The sequence below is a fragment of the Nuphar pumila genome, chromosome 13 (genome assembly GCF_984573655.1).
Source record: "Nuphar pumila chromosome 13, dmNupPumi1.hap1.1, whole genome shotgun sequence".
Taxonomy (NCBI): Eukaryota; Viridiplantae; Streptophyta; class Magnoliopsida; order Nymphaeales; family Nymphaeaceae; genus Nuphar; species Nuphar pumila.
This window is the reverse complement of record NC_143261.1, coordinates 13,135,314-13,155,176: the sequence shown is the minus strand read 5'-3', so window position 1 is coordinate 13,155,176 and position 19,863 is coordinate 13,135,314. Positions and strand designations below refer to the sequence as shown.

Genomic DNA, 19,863 nt, shown 5'->3' with positions numbered 1-19,863 from the left:
CTAGGTCTCTGATCCTAGGAGCGGTTTCTCTGTGTAAATTAAAAAAAAAAAGATACAGTTGATATTCTAATAAATAAAAATATTCATTGTGAAAACTATTATTAGAAACTGTAAAGTATATTAAAATAAAAATGGACATTATTGGAGTATGTCACATGATATGCCCACGTGTCCTTATACCCAGGACCCTAAATAGGGTGTCTGTGTGCATAGTGACAAATATCGAGAGATTTACGAAAATCTCGCTATAATACTGTGAGAAATTACCTGAAAGCTTAAAATGACAATTTCTCACGAGATTTTCAAAATATGGCAAGATTTATGAAAAAAAAACATAAATACCATGCTTTAGACATGATATTTACATTTTAAACGGCTATTTATCGTAAAAAAATCCCATGTATTTTTATTTTAAAAGAAATTTTATTAATATTTTCTTATAAAATTAATTTATATATTTTTTATTTAATTTTTATTGCCAAGATATTTCCAAAAAAATGTGAGATTTATGATTTTTTTTTTATTTCTTGCGAGTTTTTTGAAAAACGAGATTTTGCCGATAAAAATTGTTTTGTCACTATGTCTGTGTGATGCATTGCTACCACAAGGCCCTTGAATGCAAAAAGGATCCAGTCCTAGGATGGGTTTCATCCTATTGGTAATAGCAGTCCAACTGAAGCGTCTGGACGGATATGATTAATCCACATCTAGATGAAAATGTGGACCAATCCTAGCCGTCCACTATACTTTTAGAAAATAATGCTGATGTTAAGGCTAGGGAACCTACATACTACCAATCTGGCTTGCGAAAGAGTGGTGCATAAACAACCAAATAGGAAAAGATGCTAAAACTAGCACCTAATGACAAACAATCACATACACAGTGTGAAGAACTGTGATTTTTTTTGGGGGGAGGGGGTGGGAGCTGGGGTTAGAATAAAATGAAAATAAATTCATCAAATATGGAAAAGAAGAAAAAAGAAAGGAAAAAAACTGAAAAAAAAGGCAGCCCAAAAGTATCCAACCATCAAAACAAATGACACCATAATACAGCTAAAATCCTTCACAAAGCCCATTGTAGGAACTCTCATCTAAGAAACATCTTCATCCAGTACGCCCAGCCAAATGTTCGACTGATTTTTCATAAGAAAAAACTCTTTATTTCTAGAGTTTTATTCCATCCAAACATGCCACCATCCTTGAAACAACTACCATTCCAAATCTTAACCCATTTTGTTCCCAACTTCCCAAGTTGGTCAGCCAATATAATTTCTCTAATCTCAATGCTTTATAATCTCCAGCCCATGGGATTCTTGAACCCATTGCAAATATGGTAAAAGATGAGTGCATCCCCTTGGCAAGTCGTATCACAACACAAACATTCAAACCAAAATATGAACATATACCATCAGCCTAACGTATTTCTCCATTTTATTTCAATGTGTGTCAAATCAACTCTTTATGTTACCAACGGGGGCTCAGATTGTCTGGTAGGAGCAGTTAGTGCACGTCACCTTGTGTTGGGACGTTGCAAGTTCGAACCCCAAATGGTATGGTTGTATAACTAGTAGGGGTCTGCCTAACCCCAGCTTTCTCTGTCGAAAAAAAAACTCTTTATATTGGTTGTTTTGGGTATTCTTTAGCACACCTACCATTTTGGTTCTTTTTTTTTGGTGGATGACCAATCTTATTTATAAGATGAACAAACTGTTAAAAAGGTCAAACTATGTTTTCACCGTTCTCGTATGCATTGTATATTGCTGTCCTATGTTGTTATTCAGAGAACCGGTTGATTCAAATTCTGAGCTGAATGAGCCAATTTTTAACCAGCAGATGATGAGTGTCAATAGAAATATTAAAACTATTTAAAAACTGTTATAAAAAATATTAAAAAAAGCCGAATCAGCTCATCGTGAATGGATTTTGAGCATATAGGATACGAATAGGCCGATTCGATACTGACATCAATGCTCTAAACATTTGTATCAACATGATTTTTTTTTTATTTTTGAGGCCACAATTCTTTGTACCAAAAAATTAAATCGTTCCCATTTGGATATCATGGACTTGGATTCTTGTATGGATTTCTGTGCCAATTAATATACAGAACGGTCTTGACAGGAGTTATGAATGTGGATGAGGAATATACATCACCAAAATCTAAGTTAACGTGAATAAAGGCAGGAACCTGTCACCGTTTATCGTCCCTATACTTAAATACAGGTTAAGCAGAGCAGCTCTTGAAATATTCACATTGGTATGTCAGAGTCTCATAGTCAAGAATCGAGCTCTACGCAGAGTTCAAGGTGCAGCTCAAGGGATTTGATGGGGTTAATAATGCATGGTTTAGCTTAAGGATCAAGATATCATACTTAGAAGTCACTGAGAAGCAAACAGGCATGCTTGAAAACGTTAGGCTTCATGATCACAAAATCATGAACTCATGATCCTTAAAGGTTTGTCTGACAAGGCAGATAAAGTTGGCAAATCGAGCTTTACATTTTTTGTGGAGAAAGATAAAGCATTTCAAATCAAGGCACAGCGAACACCTTGTGCCTTGTGAAAGTATGAAGTCATTTATAAGAAGAAAGACTTACCTGGCCACGACTAGCTTGTCTAAGATAGCAGCCATGCATCGTTTCCTCAATGGTGTCTTCCAAACTTGATTAGACTAAGTTTTCATCTACTTATTAAACATTATGCATCTGTTAGGAAGAAAATCTTTGGTTGCACATACGGTGCTTTTATCAGCAGCTATTACCTTTAGCCCGCACAGGTTGACTACAAAACACACACACACAAGTGGTCTCTAGATTTAATGTAGTTTTCTGTCAAATAAAGACATAAACAATGCTTATTCACTAATTTTCTTTTCATAAGGAATAATCCACTTCTCCATTGTCATAAATATTATTATTGGGCTCTTCTTTTTCAGTCTCCTGATAAATTAAAGTGTCACTTTTCTGAAAATATAAGAAATAAGGACATAAAAGGTTTAGAACATATTTTCAAAATCTGCAATGCTTTGTAAGAAAACATGGTGATAAATTTGTGACATTTTCAAAATATCACTGATCTTTGTTACATGGCTCTAACCATATCCTAGAAATACAAGCCTTGATATCAGGTCATCTTATGTCAATATTTCTTTTTCTTTTTCAGAATCTATGTTTCTACCAGACATGGAAGTGTTATCTGATCCCCTCATCCTTCTTAAAACCTTCTTGGGAACTAATGTGTATGAACATCTACTTCTAGAGGAGGCAAAGAACAGCTGAGAAAATACCTTCTGTGCCCTTTAAACATGCTTCTAGAACATAACAATCAGTGCACAACAAACACTTGATATTGGAGGGTCTTCAAACTAGCACTCAAACATCTTGTATAGTAACAAAGGGGCTTCTCAAGCGGGGGCTTCCATCTGTTTGCTAGGAACTGTTTGTGCAAAGGTCACCATGTGATGGGACGTTGCAAGTTCGAACCCCACTGGTATGGGTGGTTGTATAATCACCAGTAGGGCTTGTCCACTGGAAAGGAGGGGGGCTTTAATCCCCCAGCTTGATCATCCAAAAGAAAACTAAAACGGATTTCAATTTTATTTTGAAGATTTAGGTTATGTCCTGGACAAGTCTGCTAGCCTGTTCTTGCTGCTCAAAAGATACACACGAACTCTAGAATGGCTAAGAGCAACTCTCTCTCTCTCTCTCTCTCTCTCTCTCTCTCAAGTAACAGTAACAAGTTAATAATCATATCTCTGCAAATGTAATAAACACGTGATAATCAAATGTAATAAACACGTGATAATCCTTAGCTTGATGCCACAAAACAGAAAGCATAAAGAAACAAAATCACAAGGTACAGAACACTTGACATCCATACTGAAGTTTCTATTACAACAGAAAAAAGAAAGCTGGATTGAGAGCACAGAGAAACAAACCATAACAGGTAAGGATCAAAGTCTTTAAGGTACTACATCTTTGGAAAATTCTGAAGGGAGCCCATGAAAGCTTGCAAACACCAGCTTCAAGAGAAGCTCATTTCACCCCAAAAGCCTACATCATCTTCACAAACAGACCCCAAAAAGCAGAGGCAAAGGGAATGCCAGAAAAGCAACCCCTCTGGCTCTGGCCCTTCATGGCCCACATTCTGCACCCTGATCATACTGCGACTCATATAATAAAACCATAAGGAATGCATGATGGAGTAACAGTGAAAGGGTATCTAGCAAAACTCTCAGAGGCCCCACAGACAGTTCAAGCCCTAGCTTCCCTCCTTTTTCAAAGAATGGAGGAATGAGAGGAAGAGAAAAAAAGCATGATGCCCTCATCACAAGATCCTGCCACAAGTGCATGCAGACCAATTAGATGTGCACGCTTGTTCACATAAATGAATATAATAAAGGTTTTGCTTGTAGGACCAAGACAGACTTAGCTTTTATCAAGGGGAGAAACTGAATCTCACTGGTGTCACGTCCTCTTCATATTGTACTCGTTCATAGCACTCCCAGGCTAGCAGCCGTATCCCCACCCCCATTTGCACATCGGTTTTCCTTCTTAATGAAAATTATAGATTTGGAAAGAAAATGAATGAATCACCTCACCCTTTTTGTGGAATGTACCTGAAGACCAGCAGGTGGGTTCTTTTCGAGACTGTAAAATAAATAAAGATGTAATCTCTCTCTCTCTCTCTCTCAATATAAATTGATGCATTCTGTCGGATTTGTGCCTGAATCAGGACCAAATCCAATTTTTTGGTGTTCTTTACGTGTAAAAGGGCATGTTCCAATCTTTCATCCTACCGTTTCAGTGAAAGTTGAAATAGAAGCATGAAGTGACACAAGGGATACATCATTTAATAGAAATGAATGGCCAAATAAGAATTAAAGCAGACAGAAGAGTATGAAATGACCAAAGGATCTAGCATTTAATACAAATGATCACTGAAATAAAAGAGTCAATGCAAGCCTAAAATTCATGGATCAGGCCGTGTGATGATGATGGGAAGAATGTAGCATGCATATGAGATGGTAAGAACAATTGCGCACTTTTTTTTCTGATAGGAAAATGGGAAACGATTGAGCACTTGATTAGGAACAATTTCACTTTTTCTTTCCTTTTTAGGCAAACGGGAGCTCCATTTGCAATAAATGCAAGAATATGCTTGAATTCAATCAAAAGATCCATGGAGCAAGAAAAGTAAACATAAAGATTCAGTTCTCCAATCTGGTAACACATGGAACCACCAGAGGCAGAATTGGATCTAGTTTTTACGATTACACGTCCTCTTCTTTTTTATACAAATATCATGATATCCAATCCCAACAACCATAGAACCCAATATTCTTGATGCATAAATGTGTACCCAATATGGTGAATGTCGTGAGATTTAAGCACGGCTTACAACATAACACCTTTTGGCATCTTCTAGTAAAACAAATTCGTTCTTCTGCCTATCCTGTACACATTAATTCCGCAAGTTATTACCAATTCCAAAAGATAATCAATACCTTAGACATGATGACACCAACAAGAAACAACATAATCTAAGCATATCCACAGACATGCACCAGTAACCCAGTTGGGATACCAAATTCAAAAGAGTTGGAATTGAAGAGGAAGAAACCATGTTGATCCCATCACATATATAGGAAAGTTTTCTGCTTTGAATAGTCCAATTTCTTTACTTGATCAAGATCATAAGCACCTATGCTAAGACCTCTATGAAAGCATACAATAGGCAGATACCTTTTCACACTACAATATTCTACACTAAGGCCATCATTACTGACACTAGCATTATGAAAGACATTAGGTGCACAAATTGTTTCCAACTTCCTGTTTTTCTCACCATCATTTTGCATGAACCGAAGCTTGCTAGAAAAATTGTCTTAAAAGATACATTTAAGAGATATGAAAAAGTTTACACAGCTTAGGAAAACATGTTTCCATTTTAATGCTGAGCTCTGTGTTAAAATACAAGATAAGGAGGTTTTGGATATTAGAATGGTAAGAAATCAAGCAAGGGACGACTTGGGTAAGGATGACTTGGAAAGCAAGGAGGATTTGAAATCAATTATGTTAAGGAATCAAGCAAACTATGCAAAATCAGCCATGTTAAGAACACAAGCCAAAAAGGACTCAAGCAATGGCAAGTAAGAATCAAAGAAATACTGAATCTATGGTAAGAATAAATGAAAAGAGGACAGGTGAAGAGGATGACCAGCATATGGAAAGAAGAAAGAAGCAAGAAAGAAAAGTCAACTAAGCCTTCTTTAAAAAATTTCAAAATATTTTTCCTTTTGTTTCTTTCTTTTTATTTTTCCTTCTTATCCCTTTGTTACTTGTAGAATGATCCTCTCCTTTTCTTCACTCCTCTCTCAACATCTCTCTATTGTATCTTATATATTTTTCTTTCTTTTGAATAAAGAACATGTAGAGCTCTTTATTCCATGCATGTAGGTTCAATTATTGAAGCGAAACACATAAGTTCTTTTCTTGTTGTTCTCTCTCCCTTTCTTGCATTGATTCTCTTTATGGCCTCATGATTCATGAGATCTGTTGCCTTTGCCTTGTTTCAGTGGTAATCCATCATGGCATCAATGGATTCTACAAAACTAAACTCTAGTGGATAGACCCGTGCAGGTAATGCTACATTATCTTATCCTTATCCTATGACCATGAATGTGTTCACCTTCGTATCCATCAAACTCAATCACTCAAATTTTTTGTTACGAAAGATGCAAATGTTGGCCCTGATAGAAAGTTACGGGTCTTTCTCACTAATGAGACATTCATGTTGTTGGGTCCATCCCTATCCCTCATTAATGATGTGGGGAAGTGGAATAGTCACCCACTACTTTTCATTAATGCAAAGAAAGTTGAAGGGCCAAAACCCCTTCAGTTTCTGGAATGAGTCTAGAAGGCTCCTATGCCATCTATAAATAGGGGTGCAGAGGTTGTATGTTGGGGTGAGTAGAGCAGAGTAGTTGTGTGCAGCATGCAGAGAGAAAAGACGTAAGAGAGAGAGAGAGAGTTGAGAGAGGAAGAGGAAGAAAGAAGGTTCGTCACCACGCATTGATCCTTAGAGAGAGGTGTTGGTTGTGATGTGGGTTTTGACTCGGGTTGTGTACCCGAGATGTAATCTTGTATCCTTCTCTTCCTGTGATTCCTTTGTTGTTATTCTCTTTAGCTTTGGGCAAACTATTGGATGTTGTACTCTCTACATTGTACTCTCTACTCTTATTATAGTAAATTATTCTCTCCGTGCTCCATGGATGTAGGTCGTATTGATCAAACCACGTAAATCCTTCTGTTGTGATTTGATTATGCCTTTGTTAGATCCTATATTGCTTCCATGCGAATTTTGTTACCCTCATTTCTCTACAAATGGTATCAGAGCTGGTTCGTAGAAAATCATGTCTTCTAAGTCAGTTAGCTTCAAGTTTGAGGTGGAGAGGTTTGATGACAAACAAAACTTCTCTTTATGGCAAAGAATGGTGAAGGCTCTACTTGCACAGCAAGGGTTGCACAAGGCCCTTTTCGGGAAGGCGAATAAGCCAGAGACCATGACCGATGATGAATGAGATGATCTTGACTTGAGGGCCGCTGGTGTGATTGAGTTGTATCTATCAACTGAAGTCATGTGTAACGTGATGGAAGAGAGGACATCGACAGAATTGTGATTGCGGCTAAAGAGCCTCTATATGACCAATAACTTGTCCAATAAGTTACACCTTAAGAAACAACTTTATAGTCTTCGTATAAAGGAAGGTACTCACATTCTTGACCATCTCAGTGTGTCTAATAAAATTATTGCTGGTCTGTTTAGTTTGGATGTTAAACTTGAAGATGAGGATAAAGCTTTATTGTTACTAACCTCATTGTCCCTGTCCTATGAGCATATTGTGACAACCATAATTTATGAAAAAGAAATATTGGATATGGAAGAGGTTACAGGTACACTTATTTCAAATGAAATTAAGAGAAGACCATCACCAAATAAGGATTCTGGTGAAGGATTAATGGTGAATTCATCCAAAGGCAGGGGTCGGTCAAAGGACAAAAAAAAATGACCGCGGATATAGGAGCAAGTCTAGATCAAGGAAGGACATCACTTGCTACAATAGTGAAAAAAAATGACACTTTCAGAATCAGTGCAAAGAGCAAAAAAAAAAATCAGAAAAAAGAAAAAGAGAGCAGAAACCAAAGAAGATACCACAACCACAGTTGAAGGTGAGCTTGTGATTTTGTCTACTACTAATGATTCATGTATCTGTGTGTGCCAGGATACGGATTGGGTCATAGACACAGGAGCCTCGTACCATGCCACATCACGGAGAGAGTATTTCAGTACATACATGACTGATAATTTTGGTGTTGTCCGAATGAAAAACACAGGAACATCCGAAATTGTAGGGATTAGAGATATTCATCTCCAGACCAGCCTTGGGTACATGTTGGTGCTGAAGGATGTCAGACATGTTCCAAACTTAAGGTTGAATTTGCTTTCAGTAGGAAAGCTTGATGAAGAGGGCAGAAGCAGTGTTTTCAGCTAAGGACAGTGAAAACTCAACAGTGGGTCATTGGTTCAGGCCAGAGAAAAGAGGTGTTATACTCTTTATAAGATGCAAGGCAAGGTATACAAGGAACATTTGAATACAACTAGGGACTCTTCTATTGATTTGTGGCACAGTCGATTAGGCCACATGAGTGAGAATTGCTTGCAGATTCTTGCTAAGGAGGAGCAACTTCCAGAGTTAAAAGGCACACATCTAAACCTGTGTGTTTATTGCTTAGCTGGTAAGCAACATAGAGTATCTTTTGTTAGAAATGCCTTTCATAGAAAATCTTACATTCTAGAGCGAGTTTATACTGATGTTTGTGGTCCTCTCAGAATAAAAAATGTTAATGGTTTTACTGATGTGAAAACTTTCAATGGTGCACTTTATTTTGTAACTTTTATAAATGATTTATCTAGGAAAGTTTGGTCATACCCTTTGAAAACCAAGAATCAGGTTCTTGATATATTCAAGCAATTCCATGCTATGGTTGAGAGAGAAACAAGAAAATAACTGAAATGCATCAGGTCAGATAATGGTGGCGAGTACACAAATCCATTCCATGAATATTATAAAATTCATGGAATTTGTCATGAGTTGACAGTTCCAGGTACCCCTCAGCACAATGCAGTTGCAGAAAGGATGAACCATACAATTGCAGAAAGAATCAGGTGTATGCTTGGGTAGTCCAAGCTACCAAAAAAATTCTGGGGTGAGGCTTTAAGGACAACAGTTGATGTGATCAACTTGTCTCTTGCTCATGCCTTAGCAAATAATGTTGCAGATAGGGTATGGTCAGGAAAGGATGTGTCCTACAAGCACCTGAGGGTATTTGGATATAGAACATTTACACATATCCCCAAGGAGAAGAGGTTCAAGCTTAATGATAAGATAAGAAAATGCATTTTTCTGGGATATGGTGATGCTGAATTCGGCTACAGGCTATGAGATCCAGAGAAGCAGAAGGTATTTAGATCTAAAGATGTGGTATTCTTTAAAGACCAAACACTTGAAGATATCAAGAAAGAGGTGCCAATTTAGACTTCTGCAGGTGGATCTATCCACTTGGATCCAATTATTCCTCCAGTGGCACAAGTTGAAGGAAGAGCAGTGCAGGAAGATGATGGAGAGATTGATGTTGATTTACCTGTAGGCCATGTTGAGTAGGAAGAAGTAATTGAAGAACAACCTCCTCCAGAACCCCTGCTAAGAAGATCTTCTAGAGAGTCACAACCTTCCAGAAGGTATTCTCCATATGAGTATGTGATGCTTACTGATGCAAGTGAACCAGAGAGTTACCAGGAAGCACAAGAGTGTGAGCAGAAAGAGCAGTGGCTAATAGCTATGCATGATGAGATGAATGCATTGCATAAGAACCACACTTATGACTTGATGGAACTACCAGAAGGCAGAAAGACCTTGAAGAACAAGTGGATTTTTAAGTTAAAGACTCAAGAATAATGTTCTCAACCAAAGTACAAAGCCAGATTGGTTGTGAAAGGCTTTGGTCAAAAGCAAGGTATTCACTTTGAAGAGATTTTCTCTCTTGTTATTAAAATATCTTCTATTTGTTTTGCTCTAGGTATTGCTGCTAGCCTGGACTTGAAGATTGAGCAGCTAGATGTAAAGACTGCTTTCCTCCATGGTGATTTGGAGGAGGAGATATACATAGAGCAACCAGAAGGCTTCAAAGTCAAAGGTAAAAAAAATCTTGTTTGCAGGTTGAAAAAGAACTTGTATGGGTTGAAGCAAGCTCCAAGACAGTGGTACAAGAAATTTGATTCATTTATGGCTGAAAATGGATACAATAGATCGACTTTAGATCATTATGTCTACATAAAATGGTTCAGTAAGAATTTTGTTATTATCTTGTTATATGTTGATGATATGCTTATCCTTGGAAAAGATATGTCTATAATTGACAGGCTCAAGAAGGAACTGAGTAAGACCTTTGCAATGAAGGACATGGGGTCAACAAAGAAAATATTGGGCATGCAGATCTCTCGTGATAGAAAAACCAAGAAGATATGGTTATCACAAGAGAAGTACATCGAGAAGGTATTAGACAAGTTCAGTATGAACAATACAAAGCCAGTTGGTTCTCCTTTTGCAGGTTACTTTAAGTTGAACTCAAAGCAAAGACCATCAAGTGATGAGGAGAAGGAGAAAATGAAGAAAGTTCCTTATTCTTCAGCAGTCAGAAGCTTGATGTACGCAATGGTATGTACAAGACCAAACATCGCAGATGTAGTAGGTGTTACTAGCAGATTTCTTGTAAATCCAGGAAAAAAACATTGGGCAGCAATAAAGTGGATCTTTAGATATCTCAGAAGGAGCTTCAAAGTTTTTTTAAGCTTTGGGGGTGGACCACCTATCTTGACAGGTTACATAGATGCAAATATGGCTGGAGATATTGATACAAGGAAGTCCACATCAGGTTTTGTACTCACTTTTGCAGGGGGAGCTACATCATGACAGTTAGAATTGCAAAGGTGTATTGCTTTGTCTACTACTGAGGCAAAGTGCATTGCTCTTATAGAAGCTTGCAAAAAGATGCTATGGGTGAAAAGATTCTTGAAGGAGTTGGGTTTAGAGCAAGACAAGTACTTGGTGTACTATGACAGTTAGAGTGCCATTCATCTCACCAAGAATCTGAGTTTTCACTCAAAGTCAAAGCATATAAATATCATGTACCATTGGATCCGAGATGTGTTTAAGAAAAATTTACTTCATCTTGCAAAGATCTCCATAAATGATAATGGTGCAGATATGCTGACAAAGGCCTTATCGATGGAGAAACAAAATACATGTTGGCAACTGACCGACATTGACTCCAGTTGATTAGTTGAATTAGAGTATCCCCTTGGGCTGGAGAGAAAGATTGTTAGGTCCAGCCCTATCCCTCATTAATGATGTGGGGAAGTGGAATAGCCACCCACTACTTTCCATTAATGCAGAGGAAGTTGAAGGGCCAAAACCCCTTCAGTTTCTAGAATGAGTCTAGAAGGCTCTATGCCATCTATAAATAGGGGTGCAGAGGATGTGTGATGGGGTGAGTAGAGCAGAGTGTTGTGAGTAGAGTGGTTGTGTGCAACGTGCAGAGAGAGAAGTAAGAGAGAGAGAGAGAGAGAGAGTGAACAAAAGAAGAGGAAGAAAGAAGGTTTGTCACCATGCATTGATCCTCAGAGAGAGGTGTTGGTTATGGTGTGGGTTTTGACTTAGGTTGTTCACCTGAGAGGTAATCTTGTATCTCTCTCTTTCTGTGATTCCTTTGTTGTTATTCTCTTTAGCTTTAGGCAAGCTATTGGACATTGTACTCTCTATATTGTACTCTCTACTCTTATTATAGTGAATTATTCTCTCTGTGCCCCGTGAATGTAGGTCGTGTTGACTGAACCATGTAAACCCTTATATTGTGATTTAATTGTGCCTTTGTTAGATCCTATATTGCTTCTGCGGAAATTTTTGTTACCCTCATTTCTCTACACATTCCAGATATTCACCAATACATTAGTGACACTGATGTTGTGCATAGTTGTGTATAAGCCTAAAAAAATCTGATAAGTTTTTAAAAGGTTGGATAATAGGAATTCTATTTGAGAATGTCCTTAGCTAGGTTGTTGGTGTAGAGACTTCTAAAGAGATCTGGGCATCTCTTATTGAGACTTTTGCCTAAGATTCTCAAGAAAGAGAATTCTATCTCATGCAATAATTAACCACGATCAAGAAAGGATCCAATAACTTAACTGAATATATGAGAAAATTTAAAGGAGTCTGTGATGACCTCACTGTTATTGGAAAACTTGTTGAGGACGGGGTTAAAACCTTTTCACTTTTGCAAGGGTTAGGCCATGGTTACGAATCTTCTGTCACTATTATGTTAAAACCACTTATTCCTCCCTACAAAGATATAATACCTTTGCTTTAAAGTTTTGAGGCAAGAAATAACCTTAACAACACTGATCAAGTGGCCTACTTGGGTGGGCGTGGCTAATACAAAAAGAGAGGAAATGAGTGAATGCATCAATTCAAGGGGTCATGGGTTCTATAAAGGAAAAAATTGTAACAAAAAAGAGCAAAATATTAGTCAAGCTCAAAACTCTGGACACACTCAAAATCGGGAATACAATGTCAGTCAAAATTGAAACAAAGAAAAAACCAAGGTAGTAGTGTGTCAGAACTGCAATAAACATAATAATTTGGCCCTCAATTGTTATAATCGTTTCAATCACTCATTCAAAGTTAAAGATATTCCTCAAGCCTTAGTCGTTATGACAATTGCTGACTTGCAAAATTCAAAATGGTTTCTTGACATAGGAGTTTCTTTTCACATGACTAGTGATGAAGGTAAACTATCTAACTTAAAACTATATTTTGGAAAAGATTTTATTATGGTTGGGAATGCAGAACGACTTCATATCTCTCATATTGGCAAAGCCAAAATTGAGACAAAGCCCTTTCTTATATATTTAAAAAATGTTTTATATGTACCAGATATAAAAAAAAACTTGTTATCGGTTAGCCAAATAATATATGATTTTTTCATATATTTTTGAATACTCATCTTTCTGTTGTGTGATAAAGGAGAGGAAGACAAGCAAGACAGTATCCACAAGCGCTAGAAGAGGAGACTTATATAACTTGGATCAAGGATTAATTGCTTTTTTTTTTAAATCGATTTAGAAAAAATTCTGCAAATAAGTGGCATGCTAGATTGGGCCACTCACAATAAAAAAAACTATTGACTTCTTGCATAAGAACAATTTAATTAAGGTTGTTAGTCACAATAAAGATTTGATTTGTGCTAGTCAGATGGGGAAGGTGTGTAGATTGCCTTTTATTTCTTCTAGCAAGATTTCAGGTGAACCTTTTTACAAGATTCATTTTGATTTATAGGAACTCACTCCTATCTTGCAAAGAAAAAATTTAAGTTTTGTATTATCTTCATAGATGATCACATACATTTAACGTGGTTTTACCCTTCAAAAAGGAGATCTAATTTTTTTAAAGCTTTTAAACATTTTTCAAAAGTGATGAAGGTGGAGAATATTCAAGTGATTTTTTTTTTAATTTTTGAATAATTCAGGAATAAAACATCAAGTGTCATGTCCTTATATCCCAAAGCAAAACGAGATCTCCAAAAAAAAAATATAGAAACATTACCGAACTTGGCTTGACAATGATGATTCATGCTAATATTCCTAAGAGATTAAGAGTAGATGTTTTCTCTACTAGAGTATTTTTAATCAATAGCCTACCATCGACATATATCTTTGACATGAAATCTCTTAATTTATTTTAAGCTTTACAAAAAAAATCTTGATTATTCATACTTAAGGATTTTTGTTGTCATTGTTTTTCATTTTTACGAGATCAAAGTAAACCTAAATTTGATCCTAAGTCATTAATTGCCCAGTGTGTTTCTTGGTTATAATATGAGTCATAAAGGCTATAACTGTGTCTATCCTCCTATTGGAAAAATCTATTTTTCACGTCATGTTCTTTATGAGAAAATGTTACCTTTTATAAATCCCTACACTTTTATTTAAGAATAATAATGTGGAAGTTGAATCAGCCACCTTCTCTAATTGGGAAGCAGTTAGCAAAAATATTTTTTCTCATAAGAATATTTGTGCGAAAAATAATAGTGGTGATTATAGAATACATTATGTTGATAATGATATTTCTTATATAAATGATGTTAGACAAGAAAATGTTTGTGCAAGGGATGAACAACAAAATATTATTAAAAATATTACTGTACTGGAAAGTGTGCTAAAAATGAAGGAGGACAACAAGCATCTCTTGAAATCGTGCAAACTGAGAATGACAATGATGCAGCTACAACGAAATATGAGGGATAAACAACAATGTGTTGTTCAAAATATGCAGATTGAACATAATACATGCATGAGACATACTAATGCAAGCAATTCACATAACGAAGAACATGACTCTAGAAATCAAGATGAAGACAAAGGTCAAAATAGATCTATGGTGGCATGAGACATGCAAGATATCTTTAAGTCAAACCTGAAATATGCTATGATTCATGAACAAAAAGATCGTATTCACAAAGAACCAAAATGCATAAAGGTTATGCTTGCTTACCCAGGATAGAAAGCAGCTATGGATGAAGAGATGAGAGATTTAAAAGCTAATAATACTTGAGAACTTGTTTCAAAATATCCTATGTTAAATATTGTGGGGTCAAAATGGGTCTACAAAGCAAAACTTAATTATGCTAAAACTTTATATTGTTTAAAGGCACAATTAGTTGCAACAGGTTGAAGTCACATATTTTTGGAAAACTTTTCTCCCGTAACAAGTATGGTTTGATAAACTTAGTATCTTTTTATTAGGATACGAGTTTTATTGTAGTATTGTTGATCCATCGATGCTTGTTTATCGTAAAAAAAAATATGATTATCATTTTACTTGCTTATGTCAATTATATTATTATCATCGAGAATAATCTTAAGGTTATATAGAGTTTTGTTTTAAAGCTCAACCATCAGCTTTCTCTATCGAACAAAAAAAGTGCATTTGTGTGCTAGCGCATGCACAGAGAGAAAGAAAGTGAAACACACTGATAGCATTGGCGTGGATATATGATACCAAATTTGTGAAACATCGTTTTTAATGCATTAGAAAATCTGATCCATTTTCAAAATTAATATCATGTTTTGAAGAGCAGAATAACGGCAAGAAAGGATCAGACAACTCAGATGGTAACACCCTCAAGGGCGTCTAGGATGTCATTCATCTTAAAAATGAACACGTCCATCAAACACTGGACAAGGCTAATTGTCAGCCGTTCATTTTAAACCATTTAGATGTTCGTTCAAAAACACCAAGAACGTCAGGATAAAGAGTGGGGATCATCCAAGTGATGGGCATCTCATTGGTACAGGTTGACCTAATCCTGTTTTATTCAAGGAATGACGAGGATGGCCAGACATTCTGCGATCAAACCAGGGTCCAAAGTGCTTCTGGAATCGGGCAGGACTGATCTAACAGCCGGCATCATCAGTTATCTTGAAGGCAGACATCCTAAATGGGCCATCCCAAGTGAGGTTAGGAACCTGTGGAATAGTTTTGATCGCCTCAGAATCTGTAAACCATTTTTTGTAATTCAAATTCTATAGCTAAATTACAAGCTAAGTTATATAAAGAGGGTGTCCAACCACCCCCTGATAGGTTCTCTAATGGAAAAAATGTATAGCAAAAAATCTTCTCAATTCTAAGAGTCTACCTCAACTTGAGTTTTAAAAAAGAAAAAGAAAAGGTTTGAATGTCATTCATCTTGAGATCAACGGCATTCAATTGTGCATGAAGTCTGACCTGATCCCATCTCAATAACTTCCGGCAGTATTTTTCATCTTTTTCGTGTTTGAGACTTGTTCATTTTGTCTGTGGATCTCTTTATTTGTCGTAAGGTGTATGAAACCGCTTGTCTGGTAAGAGCAGCTAGAAGTGCTGGGATGTTGCAGGTTCAAAAACCAATGGTATAATTGTATAACTGGTAGAGGTCAGCCTAACCCCAGCTTGCCTTACTAAGAAAAAAAAGGTTGGTTGTCTTAGTGTATCCACATCATCTGGATCCATCCCAGCCTCACAACTAGGGATGTCAAGGGGTCGGGTTTGGTTCTGACTTAGGTGGAACCGAACTTGGACCAGATTATCGGGTATGGTATCGGGTCTAGACTCGGATCTAATCGGGTCTACTATAAGAGAAACTGTACTCAGATCCGATAAGAACTACATGAACCATACTCGGTAAAATAATATTTTTATCATTTTTACATTGAAAAATTGTGGGACTTAATCGAAACTCGGGTCGAGCCTGGGTCTGGTATAAAATTTCACAAACTATACACAGGTTCATGTATTAATTGAACCTTTGGGTCCAAACCCGGGTTTTAACCTATAGGGTGTGGTCCGGGTAAACCTGACCAAGAATGGACACCCCTACTCACAACCAGACATAATAACGTTCTTTATGTGAGAACAGGTCCCATCAACATATCACTGTCTATTTTATTACGGATTTTCAACCTCTGTGACAAGTATCGTGAGATTTATAAAAATCTTGCGATAATATGGCAAGAAATTGCTTGAAAGTTTAAAATGACAATTAATCATGAGATTTTCAAAGTGTGACAAATATCACGAGATTTACATTTTTAACAGATATTTATTGTGAAAAACCCCAAATTTTTTATTTTTAAATGTATTTTATTTATATTTTCTCATGAAAATATTTTTTATTGCCGAGATTTTGCCAAAAAATGTGAGATTTATAAAAAAATTAAAAAAATCTTCCAAGTTTTTTACTGCCGATATTTTGCCGTTTTTATTTTTTGTCACTATGTTTTCAACTACCACAGCAATGTTGTCAAAATACTTATCTTCTCAAGTGAATCGTTCTGAATCGGCTAAAAACAATTAAAAAATTATTTTTTTGTCAATCAAAACGTGACACCTTTTAAAACTATTAAAAAATTAATTTTAAGTTTTTTTGACATTTATTAAAAATGATCTGATTCAGGTTAGTATTGTATCAATTTTTTGGCGATACCTATTTGCACTGACAGTATTGCACCAAAAATGAACGGCCGAAAAACACTAAGGAAAAAAATGATGGTGTTTGGATTGCCGGTCCTTTCATGGATTACCTGTAGAAATATTTCCTTTCAACTTAACAACTTTTGTCTATTTTGTGGCTTGTTTGAAATATTAGTGGCAACGTGAACATGTCTGACATGCCCAATCGAAACCATCTTTTTCTTGATCAAATCCCACCGGCACATGGCGGTTGCTGTTGCTTTATCACTGTTAGGGTACTTAAGGCTGAGTGGTCGTGTCCTCAACCCAGAGTTTTACCTCACAAGAAGGCAGGACCATTGGTTCTCGGTGAGGGTTCCTTCGTCATAAAAAAAAAAAAGCATCGTTTTCCTTGGATTGAATGGAGAAGAATGCTTTCTATGTTTGAAATAGGAGGAGAGAGCAAATCAGTGCAGCCGAAACCCAGACACATGCAACCAACCTGTTGCAGGAACTGTAGGATCTTACCAGGAGCCTTCTAATTACATGCCAATTTTCAACTAGATGATAAGAATCAGGATTTCGATAACCCAAATGCAATTTCAAGAGATTGCAGACTCTCAAATCCCTGTGACTTACCTCTAGATAAATCAAATGTGACTTCCAGAATCCATGATACAGTATAACACTAAAGAGCCCATCATACGGCTGCTACCAGTCTGATAAAGTTTCGTCAGCAGAAGAGTCCAACATACGGTTGCTATCGATTTTGATAAGATCTATCAGAACATGATAATCAGTGATTAATTTTTTCTGGTAAAACGATAATTCAAGATTATAGTAAGCTATTGTGTACATGTCTCTGGTAATTTTGTTCTATAAATAGATTACTTGAACTCTCTGGAAAAGGTTTTGAGAAATTTGAGGTTCACAATCCTCTTGCAATTCTTTCATAGTATCAGAGCCTTTCTTTTCCAATGAGTCATCCATGGCAGCCTCATCATCCCTTTCATCCTCTATGACCCAATGGAACGCCATCATCAGCTTAGTCTCAATAAAATTGAACCGAGTCAATTACTTGCTATAAAGATCACAATTTGAATCTGTCATGATTAGTCAGGATCTCCTTAAGTTTATTGATGGATCCTGCCCACAACCAGATCCCTTTTCTACTGAAGATGGAGGTAAGATTGAAAATATGAATTACCCTATTCGGATTCGTTCTGATTAGTTGGCTCTCAGTTGGATTAAAGCTACGGTCTCTGAAGTGGTCCTTGGGCAAATCATAAGAACTGAAACGGTTCAGGAAGCCTGACTTTTCTTGAAAAAAGCATATGGGTCTCAATCTCCTTTGAGACTCATGCTTTTGAAGAAAGACCTCACCTTTATTAAAAAAGAAAACATGGAAATGTTGTCTTATCTGGACCGTATTAAATTTTTAGCCAACTCCCTTGCCACTCATCCTGTAAGAGACAATGAGCTGGTATAAATAACCTTAAATGGCTTTCCCTTGAATATGAAAGCCTCAACTTCTATTACTACCAACTCTACCACATATACCTTCATAGATCTGTATGCTCTGTTCATTAATAAAGAACGATGTGTGCTTCTTACTCACGCCAAACCTTCTGAAACTCAAGAACAACAGCAAATTGCCTTCTCTACGTTCAGAGGCAAATGTCGTGGGCGTGGTTACTATCGCGATCGTGGCAAAGGACAAGGGAGAAACATGTCTAACAACAACACTGCACCCCAAACACAGGGTGGCCGCGGAGTTATTATTTGCCAATTCTATGGAAAATGTGGCCATGTAGCCAAAACGTGATGAGATATTCCTCAAGCCTTTTCGACTGTCGCTCCAGCAAAACATGAATAATTTTTGGTATCCTAACACCAGTGCTACGAATCATTTCACCATGGAAGATAATCAATTTTCTTAAAAGTCGCAATATCAAGGGAGTGAGCAGATCATGGTTGACAATGGTAAGGTGCTTCCTATGTCACATGTTCGTAATCTTACTCTAAACGCCCATGGTTTTACTTTTGATCTCAACAATGTTCTTCATGTTCCTACTATCTCGAAGAACTTGTTATCTGTGGGCCAGTTTATTGAAGATAATAATTGCACTTTTGAATTCATTCCTTTTGAACTTCGTGTTAAGGACCTACAGACATGCAAGATTTAACTACGAAGACCAAAATCCTGTGCGAGACTGTATCCAATTAAAGTTGATGGTCCAATATAGGTGGCAACATATGCAGGTAAAGCAACATCCTTTGATATATGGCACAAACACCTCAGTTATGCAAATAAAAAGATTGTTTCTTATTTTAATTCTAAACAATATAGTTCTGTTAATAAGAATATCAAAATAAAAGAGTGTGGGAGTTGTCTTATTGGCAAAGTTCATAAACTCCTGTTTGGTAAATCTTGCTCTTCTATCTCGTCGCCTCTAGAATTTCTACACGCTGATGTCTGGGGGCCAGCTTGAGAAGGGTTTTGGTTTTATCTTCTTATAGTAGATGATTTTCCCCAGTTTACATGATTTTTTTCATTACAGACTAAGGTTCAAGTTTTTGAATGCTTTAAGATTTTCAAGCACATTACTGAAAAGCACTTGCAACAATCCATTCACACTTTTTAATCAGATAATGGAGGAGAATTCACCAGTCATGACTTTGAAAAGTTTTTAAAAGACAATTGTATACTTCATCGTTTTTTGTGTCCTCATACCCCATAACAAAATGGTCTTGTTGAG

At 36.6% G+C, this 19,863-nt stretch overlaps 1 protein-coding gene across 1 annotated transcript in view; it reads right to left on the bottom strand.

Moving 5' to 3' along the window:
• The window catches only part of LOC149817810 (UPF0496 protein At1g20180-like), a 34,267-nt gene extending 16,125 nt beyond the window's left edge, over positions 1–18,142 (bottom strand). Inside the window, exons 1-2 of the mRNA XM_089986092.1 lie at positions 18,037–18,142; positions 9,705–9,830 (exon numbers count right to left, since the gene is read on the bottom strand). Of these exons, the coding sequence (XP_089842218.1) occupies positions 9,705–9,830; positions 18,037–18,142 (232 nt within the window). The remainder of the gene's footprint in view (positions 1–9,704; positions 9,831–18,036) is intronic.
• Between the last annotated feature and the right edge of the window lie 1,721 nt (positions 18,143–19,863).